Raw genomic sequence first — 18,503 nt, 5'->3', positions numbered from 1 at the left:
TCTTAATTATTGTTTTTCTCGACTTACTCCAGTCCCCTACGGCTAGCTATTTGAGTGCCCGTTTTTTGTGTGTATGTGGAGTCATCAAATGACTCCTCTCGCCCTGGGCAGGTAACTTAAATCATTCCGTTCTAAAATCTGCTCCGAGATGGAACCTAGTAGCGTAAAACGGGATGAAAATGAAATCAGTGTCTTTATCCAAATAAGTAGGTACCGTAAAATGTGGTGAATAGACTCCGAGGGGTGATTAACCCTTCGTATGCCGGAACGCAGATCTACGCGAGACACAATGCGTTTTCTATGGTTGTCTTATATATACGAGAGGTTAAATGTTGGGAAAATGTTCTAACATCTATTCACCCCTATATCATGTGTCTCTTCAGCCTTTGAATTCGATTCACCCTATTTTATCGTTACCAGTAATGTGACAACCTTCCCGAGACCCAGGCACGGCAACTACCCTGGTGGGCTCCGTCTGTGATGGTCTGATGGCTCTTTAGACTCGGGACTTGTACTTGTCGGGCGGTGAACTACCTTTGCTCGCCGTCGAGTCAGCAGAGTCGCGCTTGCACGCCGCTGTGCCTCCTCTTTAGCTAGTATGACTGCTACGCAAAAGGTGTAGGAGACACCTTCCCAGTTCACGTCGTTTCGCATCATGGCCTATTGAAATGAAATGAAGTGTCTCGCGTGGTACTACGGAGTTAACCGTAGTGTTAAAGAGCCTAGCCTAGGCCTCAGTGCCGGCGTAAGGGTCACTGATACCCCGGGCGAAAATATTGTGGCGCCCACTTGAGGGAAGCAATATCAAGTGTTAGTTTTTGGCGGATCCCAGCGGTGGCGGCATCGGCGCCCCCCAGAATTTGTCGCCCTGGGCCATCGCCCCATCACGCCCCCCCCCCCTAACGCGGGCACTGCTAGGCTTTAAAGCATCCTAGTAGTCATCGTTCGCCGCTGGATGTGGTCTAGAGAGAGACATTTGTAGCTACCGAGATTTAACTTCAAGTTGACCGCCACGTCGGACACTGGAGACCGACGATTACCGAAATATTAGCCTTCAACAGTTTTCCTTCGGCAGCTAATGCTTTAAAGATAAGAACAGTATTACAAACGTAGCTGGATCGGCGCCTTATAGAATTAGAACAACAGGCGATGCGTGTCACAATACTGCCTTGATTTATTGAACACTTTTTTAGGGGAAGATTCATCCAATTACTTTTCCCGCCTTGGATGAGACGAGAGGAAGTGTCAGGCTCTTATTGATTAAAAATCCAGCCCGTTCAGTCTACTCCTACATTGAGCCGGAGCTCCGTTAACCTGTTACGTTGTCCGCAGCTCCGGCTAAGGCTAATTTAGCCGTACCTACTAAATGAATACTTTACACCTAATAACTGTTACGAAGTAATGTTAGCTAAGCAACGCAGTTTACTGCCTTAGCAGCTTTGAGCCTCAAAGTGTTCAATATGCGCTTTCAACGTTACTTTCCAACTTGGGGGGCCCCGAGTGCTGCCTGTAGGCGGTTCTACGTAGAAATCGTGCGATCTATGGCCCTGTTTGGGCAATGGACTTGACGGCCAACCCTCCCGCCATTCTGCGCAAACCGCTGACGGCGATGGCCGTCAGAGTCATCCGCGGGTTTCGGTAGCGTCATTGTATCGATAGCGCGAGAAAGAGCGCGCACGGGGCTCGACGCCGATTCAGCGGCAGATCGAGCGGTGCCGAGAAGAGCTACTTCATATCTTGGTGATGGCGAACGCTTTTGCGCCCTACCGGCCTCACTACCGTCGAGGCTATCCGGCCAGTACTCGACGACTGGCTCGGGAGGAAGCACGGCTCCCTGTCGTTCAGGGCGACGCAGGTGCTATCGGGGCACGGATGCTTCGGCAAGCAAGGCTCGGATACCGGTTAAATTTTCAAACCGTTATTATGTACTTGTACGCAAAACCTTTACATTGGGTTTCGTTCGCGAAACCGGTTTTTTTAAACCGGTATTTGGAACAGTATTTTCATAAAGGTTTTTTCGGATTAACCGGTTTAGAGCAATAAAAGATGGCGGTTAATACGACGCACATCAAAGAAACGCCGCGCGCTGTTCAGCTTATTTCAATAATAATATTTCAACGCGTGTACCGACATGCCCCTTGTCGAATAAACCGGTTAATTTAGGTTAAAATAAAGTTCTTTAATGTTCACGTTCTTAAGAAAGGTTCGGAGGAAAACCGATATAAACCGGTATTAACCGGTATTTTTTAAACCGGTTCCGAGCCTTGTCGGCAAGTACCTGTGCCGCATAGACAGGGAGCCGGACGCTCGGTGCCACCACTGCGTCCATTGCGGGGAGGACACGGCGCAACACACGCTCGCCGAGTGTGTAGCTTGGGAGGAGCAGCGCCGTGTCCTCACAAACGAAATAGGAGGTGATTTGTCGCTGCCGGCCGTCCGGGCCCGGGCCAGCCAGGGGGGGGGGGGGCTGGCTCGGTTCTGTCTGCATTTGCTGTCATAATTAATCCGTTTTGCGGTTACGTGTAAGCGGTCTGTGTAGCGAGTAAGGAACTGGGACTGGTCAGCTTCTGACTGCATTTATTTTGATATCCTTAAGGTTATTTTATTTTTCTATCTCTTTGACTGAATGTCGGACTGCCTCGTTGGTCGAGTAGTCGCAAGTGCGACTGCCGAACAAGGGGTCTCGGGTTAGATTCCCGGGTCGGGCAAAGTATTACTGGATTTTCGATAATTTCTCGGTAGTAGCACGGAGTCTGTAATTGTGTCCAGGATATGGCAATACGCTCACCCCCTATTACATGGGTCTTATAACACAAAATGGTGAAAAGTGGGTCTACATTGTATAGCGGCATTACGTGCCGTAATGTGCACCTCTGCCTACCCCTTCGATGATAAAAGGCGTGACGTTGTGTGTGTTGACTGAATATTAGTGTTACATAGATCTCACATAATACAATCTACACTTTGGAACGAGTAAATAGCTTCACTAGAGGACTGACTGACAGACAGACATTTTTTAATATGCTTTGACGTTCAAAAGTGCCTTCCTTTACCTCTACCATGGGTTGATGTAGTTATGACATCTTACTCTACTACAGTAGTAAACGTGACAACGCAACTACAATAGATGGATTCAATGTTCGTACCATACGTAATATTACGACGTGTCGGCTTCAACTTCAACATAATATTACGTGTACAACACGTAATATTATGTTGATGGCGGTTAAAGAGTTAATGACTTTCATTTAAATCAAGTATAAAATTTAAGTGTAGGAGAGCCATGCTTCGGCACGAATGGGCCGGCTCGACCAGAGTGATAGTGATACCACGGCCTCACAGAAAATCGATGTGAACAACGCTTGCGTTATGTTTCGTTGTGTAAGTGAGGTTACCGGAGGCCCAATTCCCCCTTTCCAATCTTCCACATCCCCGATTTCCGAACAACAACCATTAAATTCCTAACTCCCAAAAAGCCGGCAACGCACTTGTAACGCCTCTGGTGTTTCAAGTGTCCATAGGCGGCGGCTATTGCTTACCATCATATTTCATAAAAAAAAGTGTGTTTAGCCTATCAAGAGACTATACTGTCTAGAGCTTCGCGCTTCATCTCGCTCCACGTCCTACCGATGCTCGTTGCTTCTGCCAGTACACTGCGGCGCCAGGTTTGAGGACGGCCATGCTTTCTTTTCCCTTGGGGATTCCAATCCAAGGCTTGCTTGAGTACAGAGCAGGATTAACCCTATCATGGGCATTTTTTTTTTTGAGAGGGGAAAATCATCCAACGTCTTCTCCCGCCCAGGGCGAGGAGAGAGGGAGTGTCAGACTCGTACTGACTAAAAGCCACCCCATTCCTAGTCCTGCTTTTCGAGGCGGAGCCCCGGTAAATCTGCTAGGTAGTCCGCAGCTCCGGATCTATCATGGGCCTGTAGGCAGTACAATTTTCGGGCCCTTTTTTTGCGAACTGCAGTGCAGCGGGCCCCTGTCGGTACTGGGCCCCTAGACAGTTGCCTCTGCCTTAAGGTGAATCCGGCTCTGCTTGGGTATATGGTCAGATTCAAGGGGAACCCTTTTAATATAATGTTAATGAAATGGGAATCGAACCCAAAAACAGTTTGTATGAAAGTGAAACAAATAACACAATGTTTTTAATCAAAAACATGTTTTATTTTCTTTTCTATACAATTTTACAATATGTCGCGTCTCAAGTGCAGCTTCTATTTAATTAATAATTAATAAATAATTTATTCTTTTGATAATTCTAAAAATTTACATTTTCTTTGCAAAGTTTTTTTTTAAATAATAGTTACTATTTACATAAGAACATAGAATTATTTGTCGCCATAATAATTATATTATTAAAATTATTTTTTTACAAAATTTGTTTGTATTTTTTGATTTGAAATAGCTATATTTTGTGTCACAAATAATAATATCTACTGCATCAGTTTTAAGTAAGGACTGGTATGTTTGTCTCAGTGAATGAATAACGTGTTGTAGGTTCGATTCCCGTGTCACTACACCTAAGTATGTATTTTCAAATCGTTGTTTCATGTCTGGGTGTGATATGATTTTGCCATGCATCTTGTTCCTATTAAGAATGTAAGAATTTCAGATTTTTGTAGTAAATTTGTGTCCTTTATAAATTAAATAAATTGATGCAGTATTCCTTATTATTATTGTGAGTGTTTGAAAACGTTTATTCGATGAATTCCTGTGTCAAACTGTTAGAAATTGAATTCTGAATATGCTTTCCATGAGACGTCTGAAATTGAGCAATTTCATTGTTATTTTCCCAATAATATGTATTATTTTTGTAATGTGGATGCTTAATTAATTTGTTTATCTTTCTATAAATACAGAGGTCTGAGTATATAATCAGAACGAAAGCGTTTGGCGCTCTGATTGGTAGATTCGCGCCAGCCAATCAGTACACTTAGTACAAGTTTGCATTACGTTGAACGAGACCGAATGGAAATCGCGTTCGGCACTCTGATTGGCCGGTTTGAATGAACCAACAAATCAGAATGCCTCTTTTCGACCTCGTTAAACTTAAAGCAATCTCGTAGTAAGGGTACAATTTAGCTAATCCCCATTCTGTCAACACATTTTAAGCTTTATTGCTTTACAATAAGGTTTATCTGTGGGTATACCTTGATTTGCTGGTGTCTGCACTAGTATTGACAGTAGGAATTTTTTTTTTTATGTTTAAACATGTGCATTTAAGTTGTTTGTTTCTTGTTGTAAGTAATAGTAATTATATTATCTTTTAAAGGAAGATAAATGTTTTGCAAGGTAACGGTGAAACGGGGTGAATAGAATTCAAAGGGTGAATAGAGACAGGGGTGAATAGATGTTAGAACATTTTCCCAACATTTATTCACCCCTCTTCTGTAACTATTCACCCCTCGAATTCTATTCACCCCATTTTAAGTATGTTGTAAGTAGGATGTACAGTCGCTAACACGAGAGTTACAAACCAATTTTTATTTATTTTTAAAATGACCAATTTAATAATATGTAAGTATAGGAATTATTGTCACATTTTTAAGAAGTAAATGGATATATTTAAGAGACTGTGTCACATATATTTTGAAATGGATACCAGACACAATATTAGGTCCGTATAATAAGTGAAAATATCCAAAAATTAGGAAACGCCGTTCTTAGGAATCTAACCCGCCGCAGCTTAAAAAAAAATTGGTTTGTAAATCAGTGTCACCGTGTATTCTGAAGTGGTTCGTGTTTGAAATGAAAGAAATAGTTGTGTTGACATGTAATTTAATGTTTACCATGTAACTACATACCTATTCAATAAAATGTAGGCTAGAAACGAAACGAAAATACATTTACAATCACTAGTGAAGTACCACTGTGCTCTATCTTGCGTTGTCAAGCATCGTTCGGTAACAGAACGGGACTAGACATTAAAAATGACCGCGCATTTACCCATCACTACATAGTATAAAACAAAGTCGCTTTCTCTGTCCCTTTGTACGCTTAAATCTTTGAAACTACGCAACGGATTTTGATGCGGTTTTTTTAACAGATAGTGTGATTCAAGAGGTTTACATGTATATTGCACCCATGCAAAGAAGGGTTGCTAGTTCAATAATAATTTAATTAACTCGGCAGTCATTTTTAATGTCCATCACGTGTGTTTCATCATGAGTTCATATGAGTAGAATAGTGTCATTTAGTCAGTACATAAATTATTTAATAACAACAAAAAACATTTTACTAAATTTTCCATTTTGTACATTCAACACAATTGTTAGCTATCATGACATTCAGGTTCTAATCCTAGTACATTTAATTTTTCCATTCGAAAATATTCCTAGAGAAAAAGATATGCATCTATTAACCTGATAACATTTATTAAATTCAGCTATATTAAAGACTAGTCGAATGCTGGCTATACGACTGTTTATGTAATTTGACATAGTTAATTGATTGCTAGTAAGACTCGCAAATAAACAGACATTCAGGACTACTCATAAACAGTAATATAGACGAGCTACAACGCCACACCGTACAAACATCTATACTCTAGACACAAAACAAAATATAATTTACTCTCCGACCGCGTCTATGGTGCCAGGTGTCTTCATGTCTGTCCTTATTATACTAAGTCCTCGTGCAAGGCTTATCGAATCATCGCTATATTTTTAAGAAAAATCTTTAGAAAACTTTACTGTTTTTATTTATTTTCTTCCACTAATCGAATATAATTGACATTGCAATGACACTTACTACTAACCTAATGTGTGCTAAACTATCTTACATTTAGATAATTTTGGTTCTTAAAACATTTGAAACGGTCGACGGATCGCGTCTACCGCCGTACTGCGAACTAAAGAGACAAGCACAAAGCGTGGTCTATCCAAACCAAAAATAAAACAATAGTTTCTATAATATAGCTCAGTTTCTTTATTTCTTGTACATTTCACAACTGTCATGTTTTACAAAACAACCGAGTTACTGTACGGGTGCGCGCTACTGCGCACGCGCACAGGGAACAACAAAGAAAACTAAGTACTCTCAACATTACTCACAAACTAATATCATTGTTTTACTAAAAATCCTCACTAAAACAGGAAAGAGTGCTGTCTTCACGCCCGTCAGTTTACGTCAACGTATCAAGTAGGATGAAAACAGCACTTGGAGAAATAATAAGTAACTAAAAGCTAATTAATCAAATTAAATGGGAATATTACTTAATCGATACCTAAACTGCTAAGTCCACAAACATGTGCAGACGCATTCGACAGAGCATCGCTCCGCGCTAAACAAAAACAAAGAAAACAAAGAAAAAATGGAAATGTATAAATGTGTAATAATATGAAAAAAAAAACATGTTACTGTGTCTAAAATTATATTAAAAAAAAGAACTAACTGTTAATGTCTTTATAAGAGTGATCTAAATCACAAATTGTAAAAATAAGGAATTATTCAAAAATGTTGCCGCCTCGAAAAATTCGCCCGCTTTTCGTTTTCTGTGGTAACTTTTTCGAATGAGGGTTGTGGTGAAAGCGGGTGAATTTTTCTAGTTTTTTTTATAGTGGCAACCCCATGTCTCCCCCCCGCACTCGTAGTGGTGTGCCTGTGTGTGTGTGTGCCGTCCGTCTTGATATGTGTGTGTGTGTCGGCCCCCTCACGCCGTTAGCTAGAAGCAAATAGTTTTTAGTGAGTAATGAATGTTTCGGAACTTTCAGTGTTGACCGAAAAAGGTTTCGACGAGAACATCTGTTCTAAGGGAGACGAAGACAAATGTAAATACTGTATCACTGTCCCTTTTAAGGCCATACTGTGAGATGTCAAGTACCTAACCGAATGTATAATAATGTCAAATAATGAGTAGAAAAAAAGAAAAAAAAATGTAAGAGAAAACCAAAAAAGAACTAAAAATTGAGCAAGAACCGTGAATTAAGTGAAAAAGACATGTAGTATTTAAATGTAACTCTCTATACATTTCACTAATTTTATTATTTGTCACTGTGATATGTAGTTTCGAAGCATATTTTACACAAACGGACGAACGCTAGACGTAACTTAAGAAGAAATTGACATTTCCCATCGGACAAGCGATTGTACAATCGGGCACAACAGGCTTACACTTAAAATTAAATATTTTATTTTTATTCTACAAATCTAGATCAGCGTATATTAAGTACAAATCTATTTAATATTAAGCTTAAAAGCTGTGTTGCCACACGTAAAATATAAGGTGTTGTGCACGAGTGTACGTAGTTTACACAAACATATCTACATGTATATATAGCTGTTTACAAATTGACATAGCACATACACGCTTTTTATTATCCACATAAGATATGTCATTCCTTTTGACAAATATATTTAGATATATTATTATACTAATTTAATAATTCCTACTTGCTAGCGCGAGATTTCAAGGCAGCTTTTCTGAATGATTTGACAAAAAAAACAATTTTAACAAAAAAATATTGATTTCGTCAAAATAAACAATTTTTCTGCTCATCTAGGAATATCTATCATCACTAATTTACTTTTGTAAATAAAAAACCATGATCAAAGTTGAAATTATTGTAAAAATCATGAAAAATTTAATTCATATTGTAAAAACAACAATATGTAGTAAATACAACAACGTTATTATGTAAACCAACACTTAATTTATGTATTTAATTCTATAAATACGTCATCTTTATAATATTTCACCAACTCAACGATTTTCGGTTCCATATTTTTAAGACAAGCAGAAAAATTAACAAAAAAATAAATCGATAGACAATAAGAAATATAAAGTGCAAATCTCGCGCACACAATTAAAAATGGAAACAAAGTAATTAAAATTTCCTTAAACATGTAACACTGCCTTTATAATCCACTCATTTATAATATAACTATTTATTTATTTATTTTTTATTGAATAATGACACTTCAATACAAATTGTACTTTTACAAACAACTAAACGATCTGACTAAAACGTGACGTGTTCCTTTGTGAAAAAACCATGAAACATTTAAGAGTATCTATAAATATATTTATTTTAAAGTTTTCTCAAATAATCAACAATTGAATAATGACAGCTTAAATACTCGCCCTTTTAAAAATTATTTAGAATATTCAGTGCCATCTAGTGGACAAAAAAGACAACTTTTCCGCCAAAGTCCGCCCTGCCCGGACCGATGCAAAACATTTTTATTTATTTAGCTCTTACCATGTACGTACATACAATAGTATTTTCTATATATATATAATATATATATTTATATATGTTTTATACATATGTATTTTAGTTCTAACTTCCTCATAATAGACTTTGGCTTAATTTTTGGCTTACATAAGTACAAGGAACGAAAAACTGGGTGGTGTTTCGAGAAAAACGAAAAAAAAATCAAAATTTTCTTTAGAAAAATGTTCAAAGTCGTAGTAGATAGATACAAGGTAGAAAAGATTGGAAATTCTTTAGAAAAATCGTAGTTTTAAAATTATCTTTTTTAGGAAAATTATGTTTACAAAGATTTACTATAAGAATAGAGAAATATTTTCATCATCCAAAATAATCTTTGAATTTTTCTAGATCAAAATATAGCAACGTAGTTAGAAAATTACCTATATAATAAAAATCGACTAACCTTCCATATATTTTCAAAAATTAATAACATTTCCTAGCAAAAGACATTATATTTTATTGTTGTAATAGGTAAATATTTTCAGAGGTCTAAAATACCTGAAATTAAGTTTTTAAACTGAAATGGTCACTAACACTATTATTAGAACTTGAGACGGGATATTTACCATGTTTATTTATGTCTATGAGTATGAGTTATAAATATCGGAAACTCATAGACATAATAAATAAATATGATAAATATCCCGTCTCAAGTTCTAATGATACTTGAAATTAATCTTAATAGGTTATTTAATGGTTACTCGATAGACGATAAATCCAATACTACTTTGTCTACTCTGGCTTGTTTACAGTGAAATAAACCAAAGAGTTCAAATCATAGGTATTAAGAGTTCCCTAGTGGAGGCTCCGGAGGAGATCTACTTAGAGGACCCGGTGCCTCTTACAAGTGCAGGATGTGGACACCGGGTGGTTTAAGTGAGGTAAAAATCCCACACTCCCTAGTCTTTTATCCCCAAAAAGCTAGGCGTCTTTTGAAGGTCCCCCCGTCATCAAAAAAGGTTATTTAAAAATGTGAATGACTTCTGAAAACACTTAACAGAGTTAAAAAACACTATTTATACAGCAATTTTATAAAAAAAACAAAAATATTTTTTCGGATGTTGCTATATTTTGATCCATTTATAAAAACTGATATCTCTATATTTAAGCTTTTTCAAAATTATTTTTTTATATATTTTTCAAGCGTTATCTCCGTGTGTTCTTATAAGAAAAATGTTTTTAAGCTCGACAAGCATAAAATTATTGATTTTATGCCCACATATTGAAAAACATTATGTTTAGACCACATATATTAAAAAAGGATGTTTTTTTAGAAAGAAATGCAGAAAATGCAATACGTTGAAAATTAAAATGTTGAATATAAATATCAAGGCACGGAATGAGAATAAGTTTTTAAAGTACACGTCCACAGGCCCGCATCGTACGTATCGCACGCAACGGATTTAAGTTTGTCTTGTATAGAAACTTATATAACTGTGTCCACTGATCCGCATCGTACGGACGCAGTCAATCCGTCAGATGCGTGCGATGCGTAGGTAGTGGACCTGTGGACGCTTACCATTTTACTGAAATAGATAGTATATACATTTCTCCTATAAGAACACACATCGATTCGAAAAAAAACACAAGCAAATATAGAGATGATCAATCGAAATCTATGGTCCCTACATCGAAGATTGAGAAACTGACGTTCCATCAGGAAATCATTACAAAAAACTTCAAAACCGTGTCAGTCTGACATTATGCGATAAATTTTGACTAGAAAGAGACAAAAAGCACAACTTCTATTTAGTAGCCGTAACTAGGCCGAAGTTCCCTAAAAAATATAAAAAAAAGTAGAAAAAAAAAGAAAATGGCAGGATATTTCGAGATTAAACGTTTTTATATTGACTATAATTTGCCTCCTACCTACTTTGTGCAGACAAACTTTTACATAAACTACAAATATAATGGAGAAACTTAACATTATTTTTAATTTATGTTTTCCCTCCGCACTGGTAACACATAATCTTTGGCTTGCCAACAACGAAAACTAATGCACATAGACAACATCAGTGTTGCACGTTAAAATATCAATCCGATACAACATTGGTCCGACACCATTAAAAAAAATGTACATGTCTTTTAAAACACTTTGATTTTATATACTTTTTTTTTCTATACATAAGTGAATTTATTTCTTACTAGTATTCATGTTCAGCCAAGCCGTTGTTTTGACCTTGTCTCTGGTTATTTTGATCTTGATTTTGATTTTGACTCTTATTAGGATTCTGGCCTTTCCCTTGGCCAATTTGTCGCGACGATGAAAAGCAGAGTTTCATTACAAACGGGAATTTTGCACCTGAAACATTAATATACATATTTAAAAATATCTCCAAGGATCCTTGCAGGTAGAATTTCCAATTTCCATCCCATTCGCCAGTTATCGAATGAGAATCTTCAAAAACCAAAGAACTAACTAATATGTGTGACCCAGGGCCCAGGAATCGAACCCGAGACACTTTCTTCAAAAAACCAAACTACAAAACTATGTACTTTTTATTACATAATATAAAATAGATAGGCAATGTGATTCTAGAGAAATGATTTTGACCACGAAGACAAAATGGCGGGCAGAAATCTAGTCTGAAGTTGTTTGTTTGAACGCGCTAATCTTCGGAACTACTGGTCCGATTTGAATAACTATTTTTGTGTCGAATAGTGCATTTATCGAGGAAGGCTATAGGCTATAAAACATCACGCTATGACGAATAGGAGCCAAGCAGAGCGGGTGAAACCGCGCGGAAGTAGCTAGTAAGACTATTATTTACTAGCTACTTTCGCTCGGTTTCACCCGCACTCGGTTTCTGATATTAGCGTGTTTAAATAAACAAACAATCAAACAAAGAAACTCTTCAGGTTTATAATATTAGTATAGATTGTATACCTGGATGCTGAATAGTCGCGTGGTTGCAAGCCATTATCGCCATCACACTCTGCGAGATATTCTGGAACTCCATCAGGCCTGATGATGACCTGGAACAGTTTGGCGACATACGTTATATTCTTATTGTTCATTCAAGGTCAAAGTCAAAGTGTAAAGGGTAAAGTCAAAGCGTAAAGTCAATTATGTAATGGGCAAAGTCAAAGTGTATAGGGTAAAGTCAAAGCGTAAAGTCATTTATGTAATGGGCAAAGTCAAAGCTTGTCGTTCCGCGTGGAGGACTAAGGGGGAGGCCTTTGTTCAGCAGTGGACGTCTCTCGGCTGATGATGATGATGAAAGTCAAAGCGTAAAGTCAAAATGGAAAGGTACAGTAGATTTGAATTGTATTTCGTAACCATAATTCTTCTGACAAAAAAACATAATCTGGAGTAGAACAATCTATGAGCCACATCCTCCACGTACAACAAGCGAGTTGAAGCCCTCAATTTAAAAGATGCTGCAACGTGGAAGATGCGTGTCTGCAGTATGCGATGTATCCATCATTGCTAAGTTATGTGTACCAATAAATATGATTGGTGGAAACAATCTCTGGTAGAAAAGCAAGCTTTACAAGACCCGCGAGAATAGTTAAGTAGTGGTGGTGACTTTATACTCACTATATTTAACAATCAATAAAAATGTTTACCTTTCACTCTTCAGCGGGAATTTGGAGATGGTGTGTGGTGGGGTGACGCCGTAGTCTTTGAACACCTGCAGAAGCTGCTCGTCCGACACATCGGGCGGCGTGTTGAAGAAATGCAGCACCTGGGTTATAATAGTACATACTTATTACCATCATACATACATACATACATATCTTCACGCCTTTAATCCCCGAAGGGGTAGGCAGAGGTGCACATTATGGCATGTAATGCCACTACAATGTACACCCACTTTTCACAATTTATGTTGTAAGTCCCATGTGTGGTGAGCCTGTTGCCATATTTCGGGCACATTTCCAGACTCCGTGCTACCACTGAGATTATCATCATATAAACAAAAAATACATCTGAGTGCTTATGCCCTTGGTGTGGCTTGAAAATTGTCGTGTTAACTTGACAAACAGTTTTGTGTATGTGTGTAAGCCTTAAAGTCAAAGTATAATTAGTACGCTTATCGTAAATTCCCGTCATCTACAACAGTACCTTTAGTATGAGTTTGCTCTACGTTTAAAGTAGCCGAAACGAGAGCGCGTTCGGCACTCTGATTGGTTGGTTTATTCGAGCCGGTTACTTTACAAACTATTTTTAAACGTAAAGCTAACTCATACTAATGGTGCAGAACATTATATACTGTCCCAAAAATTGTCTGTGTGTATTTTCATTGTTTGTGTCACACTTCAAAAAAGAGTTATGTTGACTCATAGGGAAATACCGAATGTTAAAAGGAAAGAATTTAAAGAAAAACAAAGAACAGTAAGTAACGCTTCTTACGTCAGTTTCTTGATTATGGGTCCCAGGAGTGGCTTGAAACTAGTCAAGTTACCTCGTAAGACAGTATAAGCTATATAAAAATGATTAAATTGTCTCTCTTACCTTAGAGGGCGGCTGTATTCTGTTCTTATGTATAGAGGCAGGGGTGAGGAACCTGTTGTTCTTGTTGCCGACGTAGTCTTTGAACGAGGGACTCTTGTCCGGCAGTGGGTATGGGTTCATTACCTCTGACAGGTACGCTTGTTTTGAGAAACTGTAATACAAGATAATCAAGTTAGGTATATAATTATTTAATATTTTTTTGTAGCCAAAAAGAACAGAAGTTTGATCAATACTTGTAAATAAGTTTTTAAACTGACATGGTCACATGGACTAACACTAACATTAGAACTTAAGACGATATTTCGGCACTGTTGCAAGCGCCATGATCACGAATGAACTGTCAGTTCGTTATCGGAAACTCATAGACATATATAAACATTATAAATAATATCCTGTCTTAAGTTCTAATGTAAGTAAGTAAGTTACTTGTAAAATCACACTTATATTAGAGATGTGAAAGTTTGTTTATTTGTCTGTCAATAACGCTGAAACTACTAAACGGATTTTAATGAAATTATGTATACAGACAGAGTATGAGCTGTATTGTGTGATACTTTTTATCCCACGGGGGTAAGAGTCTGACACTCCCTTTCGCCTCAACCAAGGCGGAAGAAATCATTGGATGACATTCCCCCCTCAAAAAAGTCATAATAAAGTTGTTGAATTTTAGAAATAAAGTAACGGTAAAATGGGGTGAATAGAAACAATTTTTTTATTAAGATTATTAGTTTGTTTTCATATTTTTGGTTTTAATAGAGCATTTTTGGTTTTAGTAATGAATTAATAAAAAATATTAAAATGGTGTAAAAAGTTCTAAATTACGTGAAAACACAACAAAATGTTGTTCCTATTCACCCCCGATTTGTTTCTATTCACCCCGTTTTACGGTATATAGAAAATAGAACATTACAGTAAGGTATACTCACGCCAACGTTAACGTGTAGTCGCCGACAGTGACGTTGTTGAGGTTCTGCACACATCGCTCCACGGACACCGCGTCGCCCATCTGGACCATCGCCGTACCTTCTTTTGTTTTCAGGAATTTTATCTAGAAGCATTGAAGAATATATTTAAAACTACTGTTTTGTCATTATCGAAATATCAGATACAAGACGTCTGTGGTTGAACATAGTGCTTGTCCAAAGCCTTCCAAATCTGCCAATTAGAAGCAACGAAGTGAACTTCGGATTGAGATCAGTTAATCATTTAAAAAGAAAGATCTTCTTGTTTTTGGCTCTTTCTTATGGCTCGGCCAGTCGTGGAAACTACGCTTGCGTGTTTCGCTGTGTGAGTGAGGTTACCGGAGGCCCAATCTCCTCTCAGAAGGCCGGCAACGCTCTTGTAACTCAACGGGTGTATAGATAGTGTTAATTGCTTACCACCAGGAGTATAGAGGCAGGGGTCAGGAACCGTTACCGTGATCCGTCTGCTCATTGTCCTCTTTATCTTATAAAAATCGATTAAACCTTGAAGATACTTACTCTTACAACGTTGCCGTAGAGACAGCACAAGTTGAACAGTCGGTCGGCGTTCACCGTCTGGGGGTCGAGCCCGTATACCATCATCACGGCGCCTTGCTGTGGGGGCCCGCCCTGCGACAGCAGGGACAACTTAGTCAATTTAAGTCGCATCACACATATTCAAGAGTGGGAGAGCCATGCTTCGGCACGAATGGACCGGCTCGACCGGAGTAATACCACGGCCTCACAGAAAGCCGACGTGAAACACCGCTTGCGTTGTGTTTCGTTGTGTGAGTGAGGTTACCGGAGGCTCAATTCCCCCCTTGCCAATCTTCCCCATCCCCATTCCCGAACAACAACCCTTAAATTCCTAACTCCCAAAATTAACGCACTTGTAAAGCCTCTGGTGTTTCAAGTGTCCATGGGCGGCGGCGATTGCTTACCATCAGGTAATACGTCTGCTCGATTACCGGCATGTCTCATAAAAAAAAATCAATTAAATGCATGTATTCATTTAAATGTAATTTAATAGGAAATATTTCTTTGGGGTCGACAGTAAACATAACATACGAGTCATGCGTTTCTGATAGCTTTAAAAAATAATAATCAATATTATCTATACATAATTGTATCATAATTTAGTGTGTAATTTAGGACATTGAATTGAAAAGGGGTCAAAGTAATGCGATAAAGCTAAAATTTTAAGTGGAAAGAATGGCTCAGAGAGAATGTCCACAGAAAAGATGGAAAAATTGTGCGAGTAATTATGATAAAAGAGGAGGGAGTTTGTGATGGGATGGGGTGGTTAAAAGAAGATATATTTTTCTGACCCTAAAAAAGAAGAAGAAGTTCATATGTCCCTTATTTTATTCCTCTTACAATTATTTTTGGAACAAAATCGTTACTAAGGAATAGCTTAAGTAATCATTAAATGTCTTTGAGTGCGGCAATGAAAGTTTATAATTACCTGATTCTGTGGTGGCATGGATGGGTGATGCATGGGTGGTGGCGGCACGAAACCCTCACCGCCGTAGCCCTCCGGTCCATAACCACGCTCGCGCTGGAAAAAGTCAAAGTCAAAGTCAAAATCATTTATTTCAAATAGACCAGGAAGGCACTTTTGAAGCAAATATAATAATCTTAATAACGTCTGTCTGTCGGTCAGTCCTCTAGTGAAGCTATTTGCTCGTTCCAAAGTGTAGATTCCTATGGAGAAGAACGAGCAAGAAACACCATAGGTTACTCTTTTTCAATCAGATTTACAATACAATTCTTGGTTACATTGTTTCGATTACTTCAACTATGTGAGAACAATGTAAAACTAATATACAGTCAAAGCGACAGAAAAACATAAAGAGAATTTTTATCAGCCACAAGTTGATCCACTACTGAGCATAGGTCTTAATGACTTAGACATAGGGCATAAAATCAAAACATGTGGACAATTTTCGAAGACCAAAAAGATACAAGAGTTTTTTCAAACTATGACATAGGCAAGTCAGTTTTCTGTACCTCTACCATGAGTTTGAAGCAATATTATTTGTCAATAGCCGGTAGCGACGACGTACTTTTTTTGTATGTCAAATTTTACTTCCACATTTGACCGGTAGAGGTGTTGTAAAATTTGACGTAGCTTAGATCACAATCTAAAATCGCGTTTAAGACTATTAGTATAAGGTATATAATTACCGGATGATGTGGAGGTGGCGGCCCGTGTCTGTCCTTCATCATGCCTGGAGGAGGAGGTCCTCCACTGCCGTAGTCCATATCTGCAATAAACAAACGTACATTTAGTTATTTATTACATATTACATAACATACACCTTAAAACCCACGATTCGCCAGTCCCATGTAATTAATAAGAGTGAACCTGGTGTCGTACAAAATCTTCAAAAAGTTTTTTGAAAATAAATTTATTTCAGTCTTGGTTCTTTAAAATGAAACAGTTTTAAAAAAGGTCACACTAAGATTTTTCCCTGTATCGTGGATGCGTTTACAAACATTAAGTTTGCAAATGTCTACACATATTACCTATATGAATACCTCCACCTTAACATAAAATGTTTTGACATAATAATACTTTAGCATAAATGTTGTTTTCTATATCCCTATAATTATAAATTAAAACAAACTATAATAATTTATAATGGCAACCCCCCTACGTAAAGAGGTCCAGCAGTGGAATGTCACGCAGGTGTTTTTACTGTTTGAAAAAATAATGTCCACACAAAATTTTAAATGTCCACAGAAGGAATTTCCTGTGGAAATAAATCATTTATATTTTTTTTCTAAATATATGAAGGAGTATTATGCAACACAGTGCAGGCAGGATGCTGTGTCAGTCTTCAGACAAGTGCCACATACCATAATACATGCAGGGGTCATTTTAAATGAAAATCGAGTGTCGTATTAAATGTAAATTTTATTGTATCAAATGTACCTTATAACTATTTTTAAATGTACTTTTGTAACTTATTGTGTAGATAGAATTCATGTTATACCAAATAAACTATATTTATTGTAAAATTGAACTCAGAGCGTCTAATTTATTGGTCTATATGCCCAGCAGTGGTCAATAAAAGGGCTGATAATGAACATGTTTTAATGTTTTATCAAAAGTTGTGTTATGAGTAGATATGAGCGAATTTTCATAGTATTTGGTATAACATAATTAAAAATAAGTATATAATGTATGTTTGTATAGTCTATTTAATATATTACACATATTATAACTATGGAACGATAAATTGTATAAACTATACCTATAAGTAGGTATATGAATGATAGAACAAAAACTGATATTTTCTAGGTCAGAATCTAACCCAAAAATTGCCTGACGAATCAGTATGTAGGTATGTATTATTTGTTGTAGAATATAAATACTCTAATAATATCAATTAATGTAAAATATACTAACACTATGTATAAATATTATGAAGTATCATTGTAATAACTACGTGAGACATACGAAATTAACTAAAAATCACGGTTTACTTAAACTCACGTATATTAATCGAGAATAACTCTACTAGTTTCGAGTCACAGAGAGTTTCCTCATAGCGCAGTCGTCACACACAAAGTCTGCGCACGCTGCTCACGATGAAGAGTCCCTCTGTGTCTCGAAACTAGTAGAGATTTTCTCCAATTATGTATCTGTATTGTAATGAACACCAAATGATTTCAGACACAATCATCATGATTTTGAGACAAGTGAAGTTAATTCTTAAATTAGTTCTTAAGAGCATGAATAATAAATGTAAACAGCAAAATGATTTGCCCTCTGTGAAAGTATAAAATTGAGTAATTTGTTTGGGTGTTGATTAACACATTGAACGCCTTGGTGGTCACCGGTGACCGACGTTAGCG

General features: G+C 37.3%; 1 protein-coding gene across 4 annotated transcripts in view; it reads right to left on the bottom strand.

Annotated features, from left to right (window-relative positions):
* Positions 1-5,764: 5,764 nt before the first annotated feature.
* The window catches only part of LOC118276558 (heterogeneous nuclear ribonucleoprotein L), a 439,770-nt gene continuing 427,031 nt past the window's right edge, over positions 5,765-18,503 (bottom strand). For 3 of the 4 annotated variants that reach the window (XM_050699949.1, XM_050699952.1, XM_050699951.1), the window contains 9 exons: positions 16,827-16,906; positions 16,105-16,197; positions 15,159-15,269; positions 14,604-14,725; positions 13,678-13,828; positions 12,789-12,907; positions 12,106-12,194; positions 11,364-11,520; positions 5,765-7,666 (listed from right to left, as the gene is read on the bottom strand). In XM_050699949.1, the coding sequence (XP_050555906.1) occupies positions 7,663-7,666; positions 11,364-11,520; positions 12,106-12,194; positions 12,789-12,907; positions 13,678-13,828; positions 14,604-14,725; positions 15,159-15,269; positions 16,105-16,197; positions 16,827-16,906 (926 nt within the window). In that variant the 3' untranslated portion in view covers positions 5,765-7,662. The remainder of the gene's footprint in view (positions 7,667-11,363; positions 11,521-12,105; positions 12,195-12,788; positions 12,908-13,677; positions 13,829-14,603; positions 14,726-15,158; positions 15,270-16,104; positions 16,198-16,826; positions 16,907-18,503) is intronic. The other variant, XM_050699950.1, reaches the window with a different exon arrangement.

This window comes from Spodoptera frugiperda, chromosome 17 (genome assembly GCF_023101765.2).
Source record: "Spodoptera frugiperda isolate SF20-4 chromosome 17, AGI-APGP_CSIRO_Sfru_2.0, whole genome shotgun sequence".
Classification (NCBI taxonomy): Eukaryota; Metazoa; Arthropoda; class Insecta; order Lepidoptera; family Noctuidae; genus Spodoptera; species Spodoptera frugiperda.
The sequence above is the reverse complement of the archived record's forward strand: the minus strand, read 5'-3'. Positions and strand labels throughout refer to the sequence as shown.